A 19,730-nucleotide genomic window follows, 5' to 3' on the forward strand; every position below is an offset into this window, starting at 1 on the left:
TAGAGCTTTTTCACTTGTTCCGCTGTCTGGCTGGATCACTCCTCAGACACTCTTTCCCCTCTCCTGTGTCTGCTCTAAGGTCTCTGTGCAGGTATCCTATGAGAAAGGCCTGCCCTAACGTCGTTATCAAACAGCAACCGTATACAGCACGCTTCCCAGCTCCTTTGCCCTGCTTTGTTTTTCTCTATTATTAATGCCTAACATGTTATTTGTTGGTTTTATGGTGTCATTTTTCCCTATTACAATGTTTTCCAGGAGCTAGGACTTTTTTCTTTCATTCTTTTTTATATGAATAGTAGATACTCAAAAAATGTTTATTGGATGAGTGCTCTGGAAGGTAGGCAACACAGGAGGATGATCAGAGAGGTGATAGAAATGATAGGTTCAGAATTGCCAGTAGCTCAGCGCTCTAGACATACGGCAGGCAGTTCTAAATTCGTGTTTCCTGCGAGGTAGACAGAGACAGAGTTAAAGCTAATATTGTGAATGTTAGCAAGTACAACGTGATATGTGCAGTGATTGGTAAGATTCTCAGGTACCTGTTGAAATATGAAAATTGCTAAGATTCTAAAGTCCCTTTTGAAATATGAAACTTAAGTTCTATTTACTTTTTGTATTGTGTTCCTTCATTGTTGCTCTTTGAAGACTGATGTTAACAAGTGTTTATTGGTTACAAATGGATCTGTTTAGTTTTTTTTTTAATTGCTTACAATGGGAGCTCAGAAAGGAGATGGCATACTTACGAATTAAGGTAGCGTGAACTTTGGTTTCAACTGCCCAGTGTCTATGCTGGAGAGCCAAGTCCTTGCTTCACCACAAAGCATTTTCTTTTACTGTTTATTTTGGGCTTGAATTTAGTGTTTAAGTTGCTAGTGCCTGCTTTAGAGTGATGAAGTAAAGGCCAGTCATTTCTTCTATCACATTTCTTTTAAAGCTTTGACTTTATTCCTTTCCCTTCATGCGGAACCTTCTTTCAAGGGTCATGTCTGACTTCTCACTTCCCAGTCGTGCCTCAGACTATCCGGTATGACTTCTGCCTGCTGACCTGACTTTATCGAAATGGCTCTTGAAAGAAAGTACAGTGTCCTCTACATGCTGGGTGTTTTATGTGGTGTTTTTTTTTCTATTTAATCCTCACAGCAATCCAGAGGCAGCCTCTTTCTCAAACTTCTCTTTCTTTGCATGTCCCCGACAGGTTCTTGTTTCTTAGTGTTCCTTTCGGGACTCACTTCTCTTATGCCTCGTCAGCTGTTTGTGCACCGATGACTTTAGCCTACTTAGACACACGTTACTTCTGAATTTGTCCTTCAGAACTCTGCACACACTCTTGTACACACACTGACGTGTCAAACTGCCTGGTAAGTCTCAATTGAATATCTTATAGCTATATCAAACTCCATGTGTTTGAAAGTGAATGAATTATATCCTAGATGCTATATTACCACGTCCAGGCTTTGTACATGAACATTCTCGGTTAATCCTCACAACAACCCTGTTTATCTCACAGAGGCAGTGAGAGAGGTTCAGAACAGTTAAGTAACTGACCAGGTGGCAGTATGACTGATGGAGCTGGGTTTGCATGGGATCTGGATAGTTTCAAATTCCGTATTCTGTCCACTCTGCTGCTCGTCTGTCCGCCTCCCTTCAACATGAACGCAGCACACGTGGATACCCCTAAGAGGACTGCTGACCTCTCGAATTGCTCTGAAATAGTTCATGTTTCTTGATTCTAGTTGCCTTGCTCACTTGGATTGTTGGAATAGTCACTTAATAGAGCTTCCTGACTCAGTTCCTTCTCTGTCCATGCTGCTGGCTAAAAATTCCTTCTAAAATGCAAATCTGATAGTGTCATTTCCCTTGCTGCCTTCAGGATAAAATCCAAAATCCTTGGGGTAGCATTCAAGCCCTTTTCTGGCCAATTCGTGGTCATAAATTGCGAGTCCTTTTGTTTTGGCCATTGTAAGGTACGTATAGTTCCTAGAGGAATATGTCATTTCTTTTTTGTTCTTTTGGTATGCTCTTTCCTGCCCCATCACTGCCAAATCCCCGTTTTTAAGAGTTGAATTTAAGAGGTTATGTGAAAGAGTTGCCACCTCTTTCACATAACCTCTGCCCTTTAGGCATTTCCTCTCCCCTTGGGTATCCCTCATTTGTGATGACTAGTCCCTTGGTTTGACCTCTTGCAGGTATGACCTCTTGTAGGTAGGCAGCCTCTGAGGTGTCTCCCAGTTGGTCCCACCTCCTGGTATTCGTGCCCTTGTGTAATACCCTCCCCTTGAGTGCGAGCTGGACCTAGTGGCTCAATTCTAACAAAGGACTATAGCAGAAGTGATGAGATCTCACTTCTGAGATGAGGTTTCCGAAAGATTGTCACTTGCATCTTGCTCTCCCTCACTCGCTTGCTGAGTCCTTGTTCCATTGGGGTCACAACTTGCTGTATTTAAGTAGTCCTCTAGTGAGGGCCAAGTGGCAAGAAACTGATGTTCCTGGCAAAAACAGTTAACAAGGACCTGAGGTCTGCCATTAGCCATGTGAATGAGCTTGGAAGCAGATCCCTCCATTGAGCCCTGGTACCTACAGCCCCAGCTGATGCCTTAATTGCATCCTTGTGAGAGACCCTGAGTCACAGACACAGTTAAATCATACCTCAATTTCTTTCTTTCTTCTTTTTATTTTTGAAAGATTGGCAGCTGAGCTAACAACTGTTGCCAGTCTTTTTTTTTTGTTCTACTTTTCCTCCCCAAATCCCTGCAGTACATAATTGTATATTTTTTTAGTTGTGGGTCCTTCTAGTTGTGGCATGTGGGATGCTGCCTCAATGTGGCCTGACCAGTGGTGCCTTGTCCACACCCAGGATCCGAACTGGTGAAACCCTGGGCCGCCGAAGCAGAGCGCGCGAACTTAACCACTCGGCCACGGGGCCAGCTCCACACCTGGATTTCTGACCTGCAGAATCTGTGAGATAATAAATGTTTGTTGTTTTGGAGCTACCGTACTAAGTTTTGGAGAGATTTGTTATGCAGCATAGTTAACTAATAGAGATTCAGATACCTGCATGCAGGGTGCTGCCATAACAAATATGTAAAATTGTGGGAGTGACTTTGGAACCAGGCAGTGGGCGGAGGTGGGAAGAATTTTGTCACTCATGATGGAGAAGTTTCTTTGAACAGGTTATAAATTTGGGCTTTGAGGAAGTTGCAGGTGGGGGCTCAAAAGGAGATGAGAAACGTATTGTTGAAAACTGGAGGAAGGGGGATCTTTGTTATACTGCTGCAGAAAAGTTAGCAACACTCCTGCCTGCAATAGACGTGTGCCTAATGAACCAGGTGATCTAGCTAAGCAGGTTTCTAGGCAGTGTCGAGGGCGCCCATAGGTTTCTTCTTGCTGCTTGTAGTAAAATGTGATAGGTGCCCTGTGAGTGCGCCTCTTAGCACTGTGGACATACCACTCTTCTGGTGTTTATCATCCTATGTCGTATGTACTTAGGTATCTGTATTTCTCACTAGACTGTGAATTCTCTGAAAGGCCTTTCATGTGGTAGTTTAGAGCTTGCTCAGAGTTTAGTTTTAAAGAGATTTGCACTGAAGCCTTGGCTCTACCTTCTTACTAACTATGTAATGGTGACAAGTTACTTAACTTTTCTAAAGCTCAGTTTCCTCAACTGGAGGGGCTTAATGATGATAGACTCCTAAAGATTGTACATTTTGACTTCTGTGCTCACCACGATGTCACCAGTACCTGGAACAGTCTGGGTGCATAATAGGTGCTTAATGAAGGTTGGTTGCGTTAGTGAGTTGAGTAATCTCTACCTCAGAGTGGTGTTGTGTAGTTTAATGAGGTAGTGCATGGAAAGCCGTTAGCATGGTGCCTCATATGTATTAATTGCTCAATCAATGTTAGTTGTATTTAGCTATTTCATTTTTTTCCTTATTGTTATTTTTCATTTTTCCTCGTTATTTATATTGTTCTATATGCATCAAAAACTGTTCCATGAGTAAAACAACTCGCTAAGCGAAAGATCTCTTTCTAGTTCTGGATGATGCATCAGGAGTCACTTGAGTTTAGAGTATGGTTACTTGGACGTGAGAAAACAACTACTTCTGGCCGTGAGAAACAATCTCTGGACTTAATCTCCTATGTAAACCATGAGGAAAATGGGACAAAAGGTGTTAAACAGCTGCATTTTGATATTGGACAACAGGCAGTGTGGGAATGTACAAGATGAGCACTGTAGTTGCCCTGGATTTCTGCTGGAACACAGATTTCAGACTGTGGTGCAGTAGGGGGATCTTGGTCAGGGTGTGATGTCTTCTTGAATTGGTGAGATAGAGATTATAATTCAGAGTGGCTGAAGTGGCTGAAAATTGCTGGACAGAGTTTCAGAGAAGAGGGAGTTATGTAGAAAAAGAGTTGTAGAAATATAGATAGGGGTTTCCTTTAGCCTTTGCTAAAGCAGTGTGTATGTAGAGTGAAACTCTGTGAGACTGGACACAGATTGACCAGGGAACTGTAAGTTGAGTAATTCCCAGGGCTGGGGAGCTGCTCAAGCACTGACCAGACGGAGTGGTGAGACCTTTCTGATCATCCAGGATGTTCAGTACCCCAATCTGTCCTAAAACTTAAACTTCAAAGATAAAGCTAATCCACAGATTTCTTTTCTTTTCTTTTCTTTTTTTAAAGATTTTATTTTTCCTCTTTCTCCCAAAGCCCCCCGGTACATAGTTGTGTATTTTTAGTTGTGGGTCCTTCTAGTTGTGGCATGTGGGACGCTGCCTCAGCATGGCTTGACGAGTGGTGCCATGTCCCCACCCAGGATCTGAACCGGCAAAACCCTGGGCCACCGAAGCGGAGCGTGTGAACTTAACCACTCGGCTACAGGGCCGGCCCCCACAGATTTCTTAACTAACTTTCAGAACAAAGCCCAACAGTCTTTAAAGGAAGATAACAAAATCCAGACACTAAAAAGTATAACACTGTGTACAGCATCCAATAAAAAATTACCAGTATCCAGAAAATGTGAACACTGGGAGAAAACTAAGGCAGCGGAAACAGGCTAAGAATAACAAAGATGATAGAGTTAGCAGACAGAAACTTTAAAGCAGGTGTTATAAATATATTCAGGAAGCACAAAGACTTAAAGGAAAACATGAATGTAATGAGAAGAAAAAGAAAATATATTTCAAAAGAACTGAATGGAGCCAGCCCTGATGGTGTAGTGGTTAAAGTTTGGTGCTGTCGCCGCTTTGGTGGCCCGGGTTCAATTCCTGGTTGTGGAACCACACCAGCCATCTGTCAGTAGCCCTGCTGAGGTGGCAGCTCACAGAGAGCTAGAAGGAGTTACAACTAGGATATACAGCCGTGCACTGGGGCTTTGCAGAGAGAAGGAAAAAAGAGGAAGATTTGCAACTGATGTTAGCTCAGGGCAAATCTTTCCCTGAAAAAAAAGAAAATGGAATTCGTAGGGATGAGAAATATAAAAGTGAAATGAAAAAATTCACTGATGGGGATTAACAGTAGATAACAGCAGTTTCTTATCTGGTAAAGAAAAGATCAGTGAACTTGAAGACATAGTAATAGAAACTACCCAAAAATTAAACGCAGAGAAAAGAAGGACTAAAAATAACAAAAATGAACAGAACTTTTGTGATTTATGGTATAATGTGGTGTAATTGTCCCAGAAGCAGGGGCAGAGCAAAAAAAAAAAAAAGTTTAAAGAAATAGTGACAGAAAAATTTCTTAACCTTGTGAACACTGTAAACCTGCTGATCCAAGAGGTTTAATAATCCCAAGCCAAATAAACACAAAGAAGACCATACTGAGGCATGTCATAATCAAACGGCTGAAGCCAGTGATGGAGAAAAAGATTTTAAAGCGGCTAGAGAAAAACGACATTTTATGTACAGAGGAACAAAAAATTTCTTGCTAGAAATAATGTGTGGTAGAACGTAATGGAATGATATCTTAAAATGCTAAAAACATAAAATAAAAATGTAAACCCAGATAGAATTTTATACCCAGCAAAAATCCTTCAAAATGAACGGCAGATACTTTTCATATGTATAAGATCTGAGAGAGTTGTTGCCTGCACACTTGCTCTAGGAGAAATGCTAGAGGCAGTTCTTCAGGTGGAAGGAAAGTGATACCAGATTAGAACTTGGATCTATGCAAATGAATAAAGAGAACAGAAATAGTGAGTGAGTAAGAAAGATGAAAGACTGTGTTAGGGCCAGCCTGGTGGTGCAGCAGTTAAGTTCTCACATTCTGCTTCGGCGGTCCAGGGTTCGCCAGTTTAGATCCCAGGTGTGGACATGGCATTGCTTGGCAGGTCATGCTGTGGCAGGCATCCCTCATGTAGGGTAGAGGAAGATGGGCACAGATGTTGGCTCAGGGCCAGTCTTCCTCAGCAAAAGGAGGAGGGTTGGCAGCAGTTGTTAGCTCAGGGCTAATCTTCCTGGAAAAAGAAAAAAAAGACTTTGTTCTCATCATTTGACCTGTTTGGAAGGTAATTGCTTAAAGCTAAATATAATAGCATGTGTGGGTCTATAATGTGTACATAGAATATATGACAATAATAGCACAAAGGACAGGAGGCAGCAATGGAGACATACAGTCCTAAGGATCTTACATTACAAGTAAAGATATATAATTTTGTCTGAAGGTAGGCTGATAAGTTAAAATGCAAATTGTAGAGCCCTAGAGCCAACGACGCAAAAAGTAAAGGAGTAGCTAATGTATCAGTAGGGTATCTGAACTACTAAGATACTCAAGCCAAAATTATTTAGGAAAAGAGGGGAAAAGAACAAAGAACAGATGAGACAAATAGAAAATAGCAAGATGGTAGATTGCTATGACCATGTCAATGTTAAATGGTCTAAGTGCTTTAATCAAAATATGGAGATTATCAGACTGGATTTAACAAAGAACAAGATCCTGTTATATGCAACCTAAAGACTTTAAATATAAACAAACAGCTAGGTTAAAAGTAAAAATATGGAAAAATATGCACTGCACAAAACTGAGCATAAGACAGCTGGAGTACTGATTACTATTTAAAGTAGACTTAAGAATAAGGAAAAAGAGGGACATTTCATAATAACAAAGGGGACAGTTCATCAAGAACATATGTTAATTGTAACTCTGTATGCTTCTGTTAGTAAAGCTTCAGAATTCATGAAGCAGAGGTCAACATTCCTTTCCCAGTAATTGATAACACAAGTAGACGGAAAATCAGTAAGCAGTCAGAAGACCTAAGCAATCTTATCACCAAACATAACCTAATGTGTGTTTATAGAGCATTCAACAATAGCACAGTGCACATTCTTTTCAACTGCACATGGAATGTTCACCAAGGTAAACCATATGCTGAGCCATAAAATAAGTCTCATTAACTTTAAAAGGAGTGAAATCATACAAAATATATTCTTTGTGCACAACAGAGTTAAATTAGAAATCAATAACAGAATGATACATGGAAAGTCTCCACAATATTTGGAAATTGAAAAAACATTTCTAAATAATCCATGGGTCAAAGAAGAAATCACAAGGGAAAGTAGAAAATCTTTTAATCTGAATGGTAGTGAAAACACAACATAAATTTTTGGGGATACAGAGAAGACATGCTTAGAGGGAAATGTATAGCTTTGAAAAACACTAATATTGGAAAGGAAGAAAATTCCAAAATCATTAATTTTCTAAGCCTCTGCTTTAAGAAGCTAGAAAAAGAAGAGCAAATTAAACCCAAAGTAAGTAGTAAGGAAGTAGAAGGAAGGAAATAAAGATAAGAACAGAAATCAGTGAATTAGAAAACTTAAAATAGAGAAAATCAGTGAAATCAAAAGCTGGTTCTTCAAAAGGATAAATGGAAATGATAAACCTTTAATTAGATCGATGAAGGGAAAAAAGATACAAATTACCAATGCCAGGAATGGAAAAGGGGCTATTAGTACAGATCCTACATACATTAAAAGGGCGATAAAGGATCTTTGTGGACTTTATGCCAGTACATTCAACAATTTAGATAAATTTAGACAAACTCTTTAAGAGACAAACTACCAAAACTGACACAGGAAGAAACAGAAAATCTGCGTATCCTTTTAGCTTCCTTATGTCTATTAAAGAAATTGAATTCATAGTTAAAAACCTTCTCATAAAGAAAACTGCAGACCACATGGCTCAATGGTGAATTCTATCACACTTTTAAGAGATAAGTAATACTAATTGTGCATAAACGCTTCCAGAAAATAGAAGAGAGAACATTTCCCAACTCCTTTTATGAGGTAGTATTACTCTAATACAAAAGCCATACAGAAACTTTGTGAAAAAACCTACATGACAATATTCTTCATGAATACAAACACAAAACTTTTAAACAAAACATTAGCAAATTAAGTCAAGCAGTATAAATATAAATATGATGATTATGTATCATGACTAAGTGGAATTTATCCCAAGGATACAACGTTGATTTAATAGTAAAAAATCAATCGGTATACAGTCAATCTGTATTATTTGCGGATTCCATACTTGAAAATTTGCCCACTAGCTAAAATGTTTTTGTAATTCCAAAATCAGTGCTTGTGAGAGTTTTGCAATCATTTGCAGACAGGAAGGAATGTGAGTCGACGATGCACGTGTTCCCAGCTGAGGTCAAACAAAGGGCTCTTCTTTGTTTCAGCTCTCATACTATAAACCAGCATACTTTTCACAGTCTGTTTAGTACCTCATTTTTCACTTTTTGTTGATATTTTTCCTTTAAAATGGCCTCCAAGTGTGTGCTGAAGTGCTGTCTAGTGATCCTAAGCACAAGGAGGCTGTGATGTGCCTTATGGAGGCAATGTGTGTGTTAGATAAAATTTGTTCAGGCATGAGTTATAGTGCTGTTGGCCATGATTTCAGTGTTCGTCATATATATTAAATAAGGTGTCTTTCAAGAGAAGCACACGTAAAGCAAGGTTATGTGTTGATCGGTTGATGAAAATGTTGTGGTTAGATGCTTGCAGGGGTCTAACCCTATATTTCCTCTAGGGGCATGGTTCAATATCCCCTATTTCAGTGTTCACAGTAACTTTAGAACATAACTACCATGAATAATGAGAATCAACTGTATTTCACTCTATTATCTAAGAGCAAAGAAGGAAAACTACCTGATTGTCTCAGTTTATGCAGAAAGCATTTTTGATAGAATTCAGCATTTCTTCATGTTAAAAGCTCTCAGGAAACTAGGACTGGAAGAGAACTTTCTAATAAAAAGCAGCTTTATTATTATAGATAGATAATACAAGCTTACAGCTAACATATTTCTTTCCTCATAAGATCAGGAACAAACCAAGGATCTCAGCTCTCATGACCCCTACTCTGGTTCTAAAATTTATATGAAAAAAAATATAAAATTTGATGTTTTACTATTAAACCTAAAATTTACATGAAAACACAGATAGCCAAAACAATATTGGAAAATAATAATTAAATTGGATAACTTATACTATACTGCCTGTGGACAGAGATATAGATCAATGGAACAGAATGGAACATCCAGAAATTGCCCACATATTTCCATAGAGGTTCCTAAGGTAGTTCGGTGGGGGCAAGAATGGTATTTTCAACAAATGGTTCTGGAACAAATGTGGGGGGAATGATCTTTGACCATTTCCTCAAACTGTACACAAAAATGAAATCTAAATGGATTGAAGATCTAAATGTGAAATCTAAAATTGAAAAAGATCTAAAAGAAAAGAGCAAATTTTCTTGATCTTGGAGTAGGGAAAGTTTTTGGGGGAGGATTTTTTTTTTGGCTGGGAAAGATTTGCCCTGAACTAACATCTGTTGTCAATCTTCCTCTTTTTTTTTCCCCTCCCCAAAGCCCCAGTGCGTAGTTGTATGTTCTAGTTGTAAGTCGTTCTGGTTTTTCTGTGTGAGCCGCTGCCACAGCATGGCTCCTGACAGATGAGTGGTGTGGTTCCATGACTGGGAACTGAACCCAGGCTGCTGAAGCGGAGTGTGCTGAACTTAACCACTAGGCTGTCAGGGCTGGCTTGGCAAAGATTTCTTAAAGCACAGAAGAACACAAACTGTTAACAGAAGTAGTTGATAAATTGTATTATTGAAATTACAAATTGCTTTTCAGAAAACATCATTGAAAATGAAGATACCTGAGACTAGGCAAAAATGTTCACATACATATATTTGACAAAGGATTTGCATCCAGAATATGTAAATCCAATTTAATAAGAAGACAAACTACCCAATCAAAAAATGGGCAATGGATTTGATCAGACACCTCACCAAGAAGATAGACCAGTGGCCAAAAAGCACTTAAAAGTGGTCAAGCTCATTGGTCACTGGGGAAATGCAAATTAAAGCCACAGCAAGATACCATTACACATCTACTAGGATGACTAAAATGAAAAATCTGATAATGCTAAGTGTTGATGAGGATGTTGAGCAACTGGAGCTCTTATGCACTGTTGGTGGGAATGTAAACTGGTACAACCAGTTTGGAAAACATTTTGTCAGTGTATTATAAAGTGAGAGCTAAACTTATCCTTCAACCCAGGATTTCCACTGGTTACCCAAGAGAAATGAAAACGTCCACAAAAAGACTTGTACAAGAATGTTAATATATGCTTTATTCTGAAACGCTGGAAACAACCTAAATGTCCACCAACATGCTGTTGGATAACCAAATTGTTGTATATTATATTAGTCTGGGTTCTCCAGAGGAACAACACCAGTAGGATATATATGTGTCATATGTATCTATATATCTCTATCCATCCTGTTGACGCATGAGATAGATGGACAGATGGAGATTGATTTACTATAAGGAATTTGCTCATGTTGGCTCATGTGGTTCTGGAGGCTGAGAAGTCCTGTCATCTGCAGTCAGCAAGCTGGAGACCCTGAAGAGTCGATGGCGTGGTTCCAGTCCCCGTCTGAAGGCCTGAGGACCAGGAGGGCTGATGCTCTAAATTCTAGTCTGAACCTGAGTCAGAAGGCAGCGGAGGACCCATGTCGCAGCGCAGGCAGCCGGGCAGAGACAGCATATTTCCCGTTTTTGTCCTGCTCAGCCTTTCCTGTTGTATTCAGGTCTCCAGTGAATTGGACGAGGCTCACCCACGTCGGAAAGGGCAGTCTGCTTTACTCAGGCTACCGATTCAGATGTTCATCTCACCCAGACACAGCCTCCCAGGATAACGTGTAACTGACTGTCTGGGTGCCCCGTGGCCCAGTCAGGTTGACACATAAAATTGACTACCATGTCTTGCCACACAGTGGAATGCTCAGCAATAGAAAGGAGTGAACTGCTAACACACAAAAGCATGGGCCTCTCAGACATTGTGCTGAGTGAGGAAGTGAGACATGAACATGCACCAGATGATCACATTTATGTGACGTGTTTAAAGAAGCAAAACTGACTCTGACAGAGAGAGGGTCAGTTTGCCTCGGTCCAAGGGTGGAGAGGAATCATTTTAGGGTGATGGAGGTGTTCTAAGTCCTGATTGTCACGGTAATTAAATGGGTCTCTTTGTTTTTCAGAACTCTTCAAATTGTACACTAAAAAAGGGGTCCATTTTATATAAATTAAGTCTCATATTTAACAAAATAATTACTAACTGGATTTTTAAAATTTCTAGAATAATCCTTTTTTTGATACCCTATCTCTAGGCAGTTTGGTTAAATTAATCATTTAGTTCATATTAGGATTAACTATTAATTAGGTACTACTGTGCCTGTATCAGTTATTAGTTATATTACCTGTTAATGTTTCATTGAGAACTTAGTGGACAAATTAACTGAAGAAGAAATATGGAAATAATTGAAGAAGATATGAAATTAGAAATAAATTATGGAAACATACTTTTTTCCTAAATTTTCCGTTAAGTATAAATTCTCATGTAAGTTTATCATTTCAAAACAAAATTTTTAGTGTTTTTAATATTCCATTATGTATTTTCCATCAGTTTCCTATTCTATAACTTTGGACATATTTATGATTTTTACAATTGCAAATGTTATGAATATCTTTGAATTTAAAGCCCTTTTCCACATTTGACTATTCTGTGTATGTGCCTAAATGTAGAATCATTGAATCAAAGAATATGAATTTTAAAAATATCAGTAATAAGTTCACGTGTCAAATTTAAAAGGTACAATTGGGAAGGCAGTGAAATACCTCCCTTGCACCTCTCTTTCTACCAGCCATCCATTCCCCTTCCTGGAGGCAGTCAGTGTCATCAGTTTTTTTCTATGTCTTTCCAGAGACATTTTAAGGGCGTGCGTGTGTGTGTGTGTGTGTGTGTGTGTCTAGGAGGCAGTTTAGACAGTGGGTGAATAGACATATACTTTTATAAGAATTTAATCATGCTGTGCATGCTATTTAAGATAAAATCGACCACATTTAATTTTACTTGAATTTAATAAAAGAAGGAAGCTAAAATGAAACTGAAAGAACCTCCTTCAATTTAAATGTTTCTTCATCAGAAGAAAAGATCTCTGTAAGATTAAGAAAAGAGAGATTAGGAGTAATATTTTTATGATACTGGTGTAACGTATTAGAGAAATATAAATTGCCAGTAACATATGAATATATTTGAACTCAATAATTGAAATGCAAATAAAATAGTATTTTTCATCGTTTTTAGATTGATAAAAATTGATAAAATACACTTCAGAATGTGGGCAAATGAGTATTATTAGAGGAAAATCCTTTCTGGTGGAAGGCAATTTGGCAGTACTTAAAATTTTAATTTGGGGCCGGCCCTGTGGCCGAGTGGTTAAGTCCGCGTGCTCCGCTTCAGCAGCCCAGGGTTTCGCTGGTTCTGATCCTGGGTGCAGACCTAGCACCGCTCATCAGGCCACGCTGAAGCGGCGTCCCACACAGCACAACCAGAGGCACTCACAGCTAGAATATACAGCTTGTGGGGGCCTTTGGGGAGAAGAAGAAGAAGGAAAAAAAAAAAAGATTGGCAGCAGATGTTAGCTCAGGTGCCAATCTTTAAAAAAAAAAAGTTTTAATCTATGTTTATCCTTGGATACACAATTTGATGTCTAGAAACTTTTTCACAAAGAGAGAATTAAGTATAAAAAGATATATATCTGCCACTGGAAAAGTCCATCAGTATGGAATTAAGTTATGGTATATCCATTCAGTAGGCTACTATACAGCTGTTAAAAATGGTGATATATTGTAGATTTATATTTATTGCAAAGGAAAGGGGTCCTCAACATGCCTTTTTGATTTCTCAACAATAAGTAGTAGCATGCCTAATAGGGCCTCATTTATATAAAATTGTACGTGTGTAAGTGTAGACAGATTTTTGGAAATAAACACTCATTAAAATGGTTATCTCTGTGTGGTGGCCTATTGGAGTTTTTTTGTACTGTTAGGTTCTTTATACTGAATATCATATATATACTTGAAAAAGGAAAGATTTTTTTCCCCTTTCTGAATAAATGGCTGTGTTTAGTTTAATCTCTTCTTCTTGTTAAGTGATTTTGAGGATAACAGGAAATACAGCCTTTAAGCCAATACCTGATCAAGTTCTACAAATACTTAACTCTAACAAGGTCAGTAGAACCTTTGCAATGTGATACCGGGGGCCATGGTTTGGGATGCTCTACTAATGCCATTGAAGTTACCCAGGAATCACTTGAACTGGTACCGTTAGTCGGGGTGCTGTGAACCCCACAGCCCAAGGCATTGACTGAAATTTATAATGCCTGTTGCAGTTAATTTCTGTAAAGATTTTACTTATTTTTTTTGGTGAAGAAGATTGGCCCTGAGCGAACATCTGTTGCCAGTCTTCCTCTTGTTGCTTGAGGAATATTGTTGTTGAGCCAACATCCATGCCAGTCTCCCTCAGTTTTTATGTGGGACACTGCCACAGCATGGCTTAATGAGTGGTGTACAGGTCTGCATCCAGGATCTGAACCTGTGAACCTTGGGCCGTCAAAGCAGATTGTGTGAACCTAACCACTATACCATTGGGCTGGCCCCAGAAGACTTGATTTTTGAAGAACAAAATCAAGTTTGAACCTTTGTTTTGTTGTTTTGATGTACTTCGTTTTTTTTCAGCTTTATTGAGGTATAATTGACAAAACTGTAAGATAAAGTGTACATCATGATGATTTGATATAGGTATGTATTGTGAAAGGATTCCTCCCGTCTAGTTAATTAACACATCCATCACCTCACATATTTTTTTATTTTTTTGGTGAGAACATGTTAAGTTCTACTCTCTTAGCACATTCAGTTATACAATACAGTGTTATCAGCTGTGGTCAACATGTTATGCATTAGATCCTCAGACCTTATTTATTCATCTTTCTGAAGATTTGTACCCGTTCATCAGCCTCTCCCCATTTCCCCCACCCCCTGGCAACCTCTTTTCTATTCTCTGTTTCTATGAGTTTGACTTTCCACATATAAGTGATAACAGGTAGTATTTGTCTGTGTTGATTTACTTTGGGTTAACCAAAGAATGTCTGAATTTATTGCACGCTCCTGCCCTTGTTGATAGAGGACAGTATCATCAGGCATCGTTCTCTTCTCTGCATCTATGTCGAGTACTGTCTTAAGCCCTGGGGTGGGGAGGAGTAAAATTCCTGCCCTCCAGAATCGCAGTCTCTGGTGGAGCCCTGGAGCGGTCAGGGGCCGCCGCAGCAAACCGTGCTGTGGAGCACACAGCAGGGCTTTTGACCAAGACGTTGATGTGTTTCTTGGGCTGGGGTGGCTGTTCAGGGAAGATTTTCCAGAGGAAACATCTAAACTGAATTTTGAATTTCATTTCAGACATCTGAACCAGCCCAACCAAAGAAAGGGTAGGAAGGAAGTCCAGGCAGAGAGAGGCCTGGAGGCCTGCGCGGCCAGCTCAGGAAGGCTCTTGTCAGCTGTCCAGTCTCTTCCTCTGGACTTGCCTGTAAATGCAGCCTTGTTCTCTGGGCCAGGAGTCTTTAGTCGTCTTTGAATCCTGGGCTCCCTCTCGTCCTCTAAACTCCCTCGTAATTAGGCACCAAATCCTGTCAGTTTGGGAAACCTGGGTGGAAGTGGAGTAATGACAAGCTCCGTGTAGACTGTGTTCTTCACCGAAGGCTGGAACGTAGTCGTCTTAATTTCTAGGGCTTAGCGCTGGCTCACAGACCCTTAGTAAGTGTTTAAATGAATGGCTTCTAGGAGGGGAGTTCAAAAGAGAAAATGTTGAGTATTTTTCCGTGTGGCCATGTGTAGCCTTCCTAGTCTCCGTTTCGTTAGACAATGTAGTAGTCTTGGGAGGCCTAGTTGAAAAGTCACCTCTTGGAGGATTAAAAATCCTGAAAATGGAGTCAGACCCCTTAGGAAGGGGCGTTTGATTAGGACTCTGGTGGGTGACTAAGGCAGTGTCATAGTTGGGGAAGAAATGTGCCAGACAGCTTTTAGCAATTTGATTTTAATGAGTATACACCAGTTTACATAGTGTGTGCGACTTTTTTTCCCTAGCTGAGAACAATCTTTTTGTGACTGTCCCAGTAGAGATGAACTTTTTAGAGGAAAAATCGTGAACACGTGTATTTATTGCTTTTTACTTGTCACGATTGATAATGTGGGTACTTTCTTGAACCTATGGATATGCACTGCATTTATTTTCTGTTTACTGTAACAGGAGGACTGTATCCAGAGATGATTAGCATTTGCAGCAGTGGGCATTGTTTTAGGGAAATAACTGTGCCATGTTGAAAGCACATTATGTATCTGAGGCATGTCTGTGAAGCGGCTTTTATGATTATCATCAACACAGCTGCTGTAACTATTATCTTAGTGAAATTGAATCTTTTGTTATTTGGGTCACATAACTAGCAGCTGAATTTTTATACTTACAACTATGCAAGACCCTTATTAAGACATAACGTAATACAAATAGAAGAGGGCGTCTTAAAGTGTTTTCATATATGGCCTTAGAGCAAGGTATTTGTTATCATATGGAGCTAGGTTATGGCTAGATAATATAATATCCTACTTACATATATATTTAGTATTTTTAAAGCCCCTTAATTTTTTTATTTTTAAAGCATAAATTAGCTAAGCCTGCTCCTTTCCCCCATTAAAAAAAAAAAGGGGATATATGAGTGTTTCTTTTACATCGCCTTTAATTTCCCATTACCCCTAGTTTTTTTAGTTTTTATTTTTGGCTTACATCCAAATATGTATCCTGTAGCTTGAAATGTAAAAAGTTTTTGCATATGTGGCTTCAATTATAGCTCCTACAGCCTGGTTAATATGGTTTCTTACAGTGTGTTTATTGTAACAAAATCTCACTAAAATCTGTGTCTTACAGAGCTGATTAAAATGAAATTTTACCTGTAAGGTTATCTTCACTGCCTTATGTCCTTTTGAGTATAGATGATATAATGATAAATGAGTATTATCATTTATATATTAATATATATAAATAAACATTATACCTATTTAATCTTAAAACCAAGGTCAGCATTTTTTTAAATGGGTAGATATACATTTGTCTTACTTTCTATTTTTTTGTAGAGATAATTGCAGTTGTAAGAAATAATACAGAGAGAAATACACCTTGCCCAGTTTCCCTCGATGGTAGCATTCTGTAGAGCTATAGTACATTACAACCAGCATGTTACATGGTGCCACCCACTGCTCTGATCCAGGTTTCTTCAGTCTTCCTTGTACTTGCGTGTTGGATTCTGTACTGTTTAGTCTCCTTTGTACGCTCGTATATCCACCACCGTTCAGCAGTCAAGATGCTGCATAGTTCCTTGTCACAGGGTCCCTCACGTTCCCCTTTTAGGACGCCTGCTTCCCTCCCAACAGTTGGCTTTGAAACCCTCCCCCATCTCTAACTCCTGGTAAACACTAATCTTTCCTCCATTTCTAAAATTTTATATAAATGAAATAAATGAATATATGAAATAAATTAAAAAATTATATAAATGCAACCATTTAAGATTGACTGTTTTCACTCAGTGAAATTCCCTGGACATTCATCCAAGTTTGTGTGAATCAATAGCATATTCCTTTTTATGACTTATTTTTTATATTTAAGTTGGAGAACTTCTACATAGTTTAAAACTTAGTTTATACTTTGTTTCTTTTCTAATCTATTTTAAAATAAATCTATTTGTCTTAAATCCAGGTGACAAGACGCGGCCGCCTTCCTCAAGCCCCTCCAGTATTATCCGCCGCACCTCCTCTCTCGATACCCTCGCGGCTCCGTACCTTGCAGGGCACTGGCCTCGTGACAGTCATGGGCAAGCTGCTCCTTGTATGAGGGACAAGGCCACACAGGTTGGTTTATTACAGTTCTTATGCTGAAGTGTTTTACTCTGAAACCGTTTCTCATACTGTTATTCTACTCTGTGCTCAAATTCTTAAAACATTAGTGTGTGTGAGAATGCCCTGAGAAGCTTCTCAGAAGTGCGGTTCCCAGGCCTGGCCTCCAGATATGCTGTGGGAGGTTTGGGTTGAAACTTGGGAATGTGCATTTTAAACAGTTCCCAAAGTAATTCCGATACATACGGATAATTTATGGGCATACTTTTCTTCCTCTTCCTCTTCTAGTTAGTTTAGAACATCACAGTGTATTTAATAAATGAAATTTGGACCTAAGAACTTGTAACAGTAAGGATAACTTTACTTTCTATCTAACCTTATATTTTTGTGCCAAAAATCTTTGTGTGTGGGGAGATGGGGATTATGTTACATTATCGATGGATTCTATAAACATCAATTCCTGACAGAGGGACTCTGGAAGCAACGTTTTATACTTTTACATTTTTTGATTAAAAGGGTCTTAAAAGACCCCTTAGATCTACCGCCTGGTTCTACCAATGAGGAAGCTGAGGTCCAGAGTCATAAAGCCAGTTGATGGCTGTGTCTTAGTTTGGTATAGTTTCTTTCATAGCACTTACTACGATTATAATTAATTAAATATTTGTCTAATCACTTATTTAACGTTTCTCATGCTCACCAGCTGGTGAGCCCACAAAGTCAGCAACTGTGTCTGGCTTGTCCATTTCTGTGTTTTCATCCTCAGGACTTAGTACTGTACCGACAGGGTAAGCACTCAAGAATATTTGCAAAGGAATGAATGAGCAGAACAGTTACAGCTTTATTGCCAGTGGAGAATGAAAATCATTTACAGAGTTAAAAGCTGCTTTATCTGATTGTTGAAAATCACCCACAGTGCTGGATTTAGACTTCAGATTTCCATCACTGATGGTTGCTTGGTCCCAGCACTTTATGAGAGCATGTCCTTTCACAGAACCAAGTAAACATGGTTTGAGTGGTTTCTGGATTTGCATGTTGGTTTCCAAAGTGACAGGTGTCCTTGGTGGACTTCGCTTGGTTTCTGTTCTGATACTCTTGAAACTGAACCCCATTGTTTAGGAGAGGCTTGCAATTTGAGATCACTGTGAGGTTTATAATCCAGTGGCAACTACAGGAATGGAGATGCAGAGTCTGTTCTCATCAAAAGTAATGAATCTTCAGAAATTGTGAATTTTTAAACCAAAGAGTTCTGCAGAACTCTGCATTTATTCAAAATCTGTAACTTTGTTGAGATTAGGGCATGTAGTATGGAAAATGAGTACAGTCTCTGCTTGCTTTCTGCTTAATCCTCATGTCATATTTAAATTCGAATGGGTGTATTTCCTTGAACATTTCTACAGTGCTCTTTATTTCCTCTGCGGTTTCAGGTTCACTGGGTTCAGATATTTCGTCTTATCAGTAAGAATATACAATCTTATAATATACAATCTTATAAGCCATCGAGAGCTCCTTGATCTGTGGCCACAGTTCCTAAGTCTTTTTAGCAAATTGCTGTGACCTCACGCTGACTACGTTGAATTGAAGTGTAAATCCCATACTCGCATCATATTCTTCTGAATGTCCCCCGAGTTGGGAATGTTAAGGGTACAAATGTAAAGAACATTTCTAATTACTGTACTGTTAATCTTGCTTGTGAAGCTCACATGTAGAGTCTCCTAAGGTCTGATGCAGTGATAGCTTGGGGCACCCCAGGCTTTCGTCTGCATTGTGGGCCCCCACCTTTGGCAAGTGACTGCAGCACTAACAGGACTAATCAGAAGTTCTCAAATACTTTATTGGTAGATGTTAGATTCCCTAAGGTACGTAGGCTAGTTAAATCAACTTTTTAAAATTTGGTAAAATATGTATAACATAAAATTTGCCCTTTTGACCATTTTTAAGTATACAATTTAGTGACATTAATTACATTCACAGTGTTTTGCAACCATTGCCACTCTGTGTTTTCAAAACTTTTTCATCACCCCAAACAGAAGCTCTGTAAATCTTCCTCCTTTTTCCAGCCCCTGGTAACCACTATTCAACTTTCTTTTTCTATGAATTTGCCTATTGTAGATTTTTCTGTAAGTAGAATCATACAATATTTGTTTTTCTGTAGCTGGCTCATTTTGCCCTTAGCATAATGTTTTCTGGGTTCATCCATGTTGTAGCATGTATCAGAACTGCATTTCTTTTCATGGCTGAATATTTCGTTGTATGGCTGTGCCACACATGGTGTTTATCCATTTATCTGTTTATGGACATTTGGTTTGTTCACACGTTTTGGCTCTAGTGAACGCTGGTGTTACAGGTGTCTGTCTGAATCCCTGCTTTCAGCTCCACTTGGTACATACCTAGGAGTGGAATTCCTGGGTCCTGCGTTCAACTTTTACAGGAACTACCACACTGTCTTCCACAGCAGCTG

General features: G+C 39.1%; 1 protein-coding gene across 2 annotated transcripts in view; it reads left to right on the forward strand.

Annotated features, from left to right (window-relative positions):
- FAM117B (family with sequence similarity 117 member B) overlaps nucleotides 1-19,730 on the forward strand; it is an 87,596-nt gene that overhangs the window by 24,461 nt on the left and 43,405 nt on the right. For both annotated transcript variants that reach the window (XM_023622416.2, XM_023622415.2), the window contains exon 2: nucleotides 17,136-17,287. In XM_023622416.2, the coding sequence (XP_023478184.2) occupies nucleotides 17,136-17,287 (152 nt within the window). The remainder of the gene's footprint in view (nucleotides 1-17,135; nucleotides 17,288-19,730) is intronic.

Source organism: Equus caballus, chromosome 18 (assembly GCF_041296265.1).
Source record: "Equus caballus isolate H_3958 breed thoroughbred chromosome 18, TB-T2T, whole genome shotgun sequence".
NCBI classification, from domain to species: Eukaryota; Metazoa; Chordata; class Mammalia; order Perissodactyla; family Equidae; genus Equus; species Equus caballus.